This window comes from Bos grunniens, chromosome X (assembly GCF_055505025.1).
Source record: "Bos grunniens cultivar Pamir isolate PY7600 chromosome X, Bosgru_T2T1.0, whole genome shotgun sequence".
NCBI classification, from domain to species: Eukaryota; Metazoa; Chordata; class Mammalia; order Artiodactyla; family Bovidae; genus Bos; species Bos grunniens.
The window spans coordinates 58,244,906-58,249,263 of record NC_141194.1 but is presented as its reverse complement, the minus strand read 5'-3'; the positions used below and the strand labels follow the sequence as shown (position 1 = coordinate 58,249,263).

General features: G+C 48.5%; 1 protein-coding gene across 1 annotated transcript; it reads left to right on the top strand.

Moving 5' to 3' along the window:
• The first annotated feature begins 311 nt into the window (after positions 1-311).
• LOC147340520 (germ cell-less protein-like 1) lies at positions 312-3,774 on the top strand. The gene has a single exon (XM_086388506.1). The coding sequence runs from the start codon at positions 1,841-1,843 to the stop codon at positions 3,344-3,346; it is 1,506 nt and encodes a 501-aa protein (XP_086244632.1). The 5' UTR covers positions 312-1,840; the 3' UTR covers positions 3,347-3,774.
• The last annotated feature ends 584 nt before the right edge of the window (positions 3,775-4,358 follow it).

The following is a 4,358-nucleotide window of genomic DNA, read 5'->3' as shown; positions in this document are numbered from 1 at the left end:
TTGGGGCCCTTGGATCAGAAACCCTAAGTAAAAGGGTAAGGAGAATATGTTGCTTCAACCACTTAGGGTCAGTGCCCCTCACCTGCAGGAAGCAGTTACTGACAGATTTCTCTGCCCCTTTCCCCTCAGCAACAATATTCTCCTAAAATAAAAAGGGGGAAATGAGAGAGTTAACTTAGGCAGGTTGGTAAGGAGTCAAAGCCTAAGGCCCCTTTAAGGAGGAGATAAACATTCTTTCTTTTTCACATTCTTTGCTATAGATATGTAGGCCTCGTAGGCAGCAGTATCTCTTATTCAAGGACATGTCTTTTTTTTTTTTTTTTTTTTTTAAGCTTTGGATATATGTTATGGGAGAAGGTCTGGGTAAAAACTTCCACAGCTGTAGCTCTGGGTTAACCCGTTCCTTCTGGCTAATCTCGTGCTGATGTCATCCCAGGAGGTATGTTACAGGAAAGGGTCTGGAAAAATTCTCGAAGTCTTGAGGTATCTTTTATCTAGTCTCAGCAGCTAGTTGAGAAGTGTATAACGCCTTGCTTAAAGTAGTGAGGTGGGTTCTCTCCTGCTCCCTTCTGACGTCTATGTCTGAAGCTTTTTCTGTCACTTTCACTTTAGATAAAATCTACACAATGCTCCAAGTGACTGAGACTGTCTTTGGTCCCGAGTTAAATCTTCTCCTTCGGAGACCATGAATCTGGCGGCACTGTTCACCATTCACCATTAGCTGTCACAACTCTAGAGTCAGTATTCATGTTTGTCTCATGCCAAGCACCTCTCAACCTGAAGCATTATATAGACCTTCTTATCAACTTTCTATAGCCATCTAACAGAGAATATTTAAAATGTGATTTAAGGTTATCCTGTCCTATTCAAAGTGTGTAAACATTCTACTCACATGATTTGAATAGGGCAGAATCTTTGCGACCCCATGGACACTAGTTTGCAAGTCTCTGCTATTCATGGAATTTTTCAGGCATGAATACTGGAGTGGGTTGTCGTTTCCTCCTCGAGGAAGTCTTCCCAACCCATGCCTCATGCGTCTCCTGCATTGGCAGGTGGATTGTTTACCACTGGGAATGTTTGGGAAGCCCCAAACATTCTACTCAGGCAAGGTCAAATGACCTGAGAGACTTACCGTTTTCAAAGTTTTTTCCCTTGCATTGTACTTTCCTTGTCATTGAAAGGTCCACACTCTCTCTACACCGAATACTTTGTTTAGCATATAACACTTGTCAGTATTTAATATTATTAATTTCCTCAAAAATCAAAATCCATCTCATTCATTCCTCATTTCTTTCAGTGTTTAAGTTTGTTACATGCTTAGCTGGTGTCTAAAATAGAGACAAAAGCAAAGACTGGGCACACATTGCCACTTTTATCACAGAAAATGTTTTGACAGCCGCAAATGATGGGATAACCTAAGAAAATAATTACAGAAATTAAGGTGCATAGAGCACAGAGCTGGAACCAAGACGTAATTATCCAAAAACAGGAGTGATCAGTAATTATTTCAAATGGGGAAGAGGAAATGATGTTCTTAAGATTCATGGGGAAAATTCATACACAAAGTCCTCTGTTCCACCATTATCCTACGAAGGGAGCCGCAGAGAAATCATCCCTGGAGGGAAAGATACACAGAGTGGAATTCCTGGTACAGAGTGCACTTATCCTGTGATGGGGAGTGGGAGGGGTAGGGGAAAGCCTCGTGGGTGTGGCTTTGCGTGGCGTCCAAGATGACGTCACAAACATCAGCCGTATCCAACGACACCGTGGGCTGAGCTAGTGCCAGTGGCGGCTGCGTCTGGTGAGGAAGCTTGCCCTCTGTACCGCTGAGGTAAAAGCCATGGGAGCAGTAAACAGTCAGATGCCCTCGAACAGAGTGGGGCATGCCCCAGAGGAGCCAGGTGCCCCTGAGGGGGAGGAGGAGGCCGAGGAGGTAGCAGTGGCAGTGATAGAGGAAGGGGAGGAGAGCGAAGAGGCCAGACCCACCACTAGCCAAGGGCGCCACAAGCGGAAGACAGGCCCAGAAGGGCAGCTCACAAAAGCGCCTCACAGGAAGCGAGCAAAAGACAGTTTAGAGTCCGTTTATAAGACACTTTTTCTGAGAGGAGAAGGGAGTGACGTGCAGATCCGTGCCCTGGGGAAGGAGTGGAACTTGCACAAGGTCTACTTGTGCCGGTCAGGATACTTTGCTAGCATGTTCAGTGGTGCGTGGCGTGAGACAACCATGGATACTGTAGAGTTGCAGATGCCTGACGAGAACATTGATTGTGAGGCACTGCACGAGGCTTTAGGTTCCCTGTACCGAAACTCTGTGCTCATCCCACCCGGTCGAGTGGTCCCCATGCTGGCCACAGCCAGCATGCTGCAGCTGGACAAGCTGATTCAGCAGTGCGGAGAGATAATGAAGGAGACGGTCAGTGATCAGACCGTGTGCAGCTACTACTGCTCTGCTGAGAGCTACGGACTCCAGAACATCAGGGCCATGTGTCTTCAGTGGCTGCTGGACAACCTGATGACCCAGCATAGTGAGGAGTTATTGAGAGAAGTTAGCCTGGATCTCATGAAAGAGGTCATTGCCTCTTCAGAGCTCTTCGTGATGGAGGTAGAGATGGATGTGTACACGACGCTGAAAAAGTGGATGTTCCTGCAGCTGCAGCCGACATGGAGAGGCCCCCGCAGAGACCTGCTGCCTGACGCCGACTCGTGGTTTGCCAGGTCCAGGCAGGAGTCAGAGGGCACCCCTTTCCTGGAGACCGAGCAGGGCAGAGCCTTCGTGCCAGCGTTCCAGCAGCTGCGGCTTGCCTACATGATCTGCGACCTGCCGTCAGCACGCATCATCGACCAGGATGCACTGATCCCTGCCACGTGGCTGACCCCAGTGTACAAAGAGCAGTGGCTTGCCCTCCTCCGGGCTGAGCAGACCAGAGACCTCGGGCCCGTGGATGTCTTCGTGTCCGACCTCCAGAGGACCAGCATGCGGTGCGGGGGCCAGCTCCTCAGGGATAAGCAGTGCAGCTGGCGGTGGGCAGGCTTCAACGTCGGCTGGGACTTGGTGGTGTGCTATGCCAACCGGCGCATCATTTTCAAGCGCAGCGCGCTGAACAAGTCCTGCGGTCTCGGGGTCAGCTTACTCTGGCAGAGAAAGGTCGCGTTCCGCTTGCGCCTGGCCTCCTTGGACAGGGCTGGAAGAGCCATTTTCCGGAAGGAGACAGAACTCCAGGTGCTTTCCCTGGGAAAGGATGAAGAGCTAGAGGTGGTGAATCTGGAGAACGAAGATGTGGTTTTCCCCATATATGTGACCTGTAATTTCCTGTACCTCCCCAGAGAGGGGCGTTTTCCTGAGTGAGGACTCCTGAAAACAAAATCTCAGAGAGGTGAGCAGCTCTTTTCCTGGGGTCAGGGACGACCAGCTTTGTCCAGATGCCAGCTCCTTCTGCGGGACCAACCGGACTTGCCCACCTCTGGTGGCCCACCTCTGTCAGAGTCTTTGTTGAACTGTAGCTCATAATACTTGAGATTGTTTACCTGAGCCTATGAAGAGGAGAAATTTTAAAGCCCTGCTCCCCCAACACCTTTAGACCTCATTTGTGCTGTTAAAGTGGCAACCTGTCCTCCTGGTTTACCATCCATCAATGCCCCCTCCCATCATTTCTGCAAAGTCAAAGACCAGTTGACTTTAGAGAGAACCTGTGAACCTACCTACTCTACTACTGTTGGGGAAACTCTTTTAAAATATGCATTTCCTTTAGCTTGATTAAAGGAATGTTAAAGAAACCGTTTGGTTTCTCTTTCAGTTCGCGTGTTTAGAGCCACTCTGCCCCACTCATTACCACTACTACCGCTAGCTTCCTTTGGATTGCTTCCCTTTCCCCATTCCCTGCCACTGAGCGTGTAGTACTTGGTTCCCATGATCTCTCACTCTGTGAACGCACCCAGGCTACACTGATGATCTTCTCTTTATTGGTTGTTCCTCAACATTCTTAGGTTAGTTGACTTCATATCGTATCTTGATGTTACTTTGGCTTTATTTTGACTTTCCTAGCATTTTAACCCTAGAAAGACGCCTCAAATCTTATACAACCCTATATTGGGGGTGGAGTGGAAGGCGGCAGATTGATGCTATGAGGACATCTCGGTACTAGACAGACTTTTTCTGTGGCATACAGCCATGAATTATTTATGCACCAGAATGCACTCTCTAAGCACGCTGATGGCCTTTGCCCTTCAGAAACATTTGACGTTGGAATTGTACGTGGAAAGACTCTTTCCCGCTTAAAAACAGGTCTGGTAACCTCTGGAAAGGAACGCTTTTGAATTATCATGGGAATTATTTGGCATCTGGAAGTGGCATCACGAGA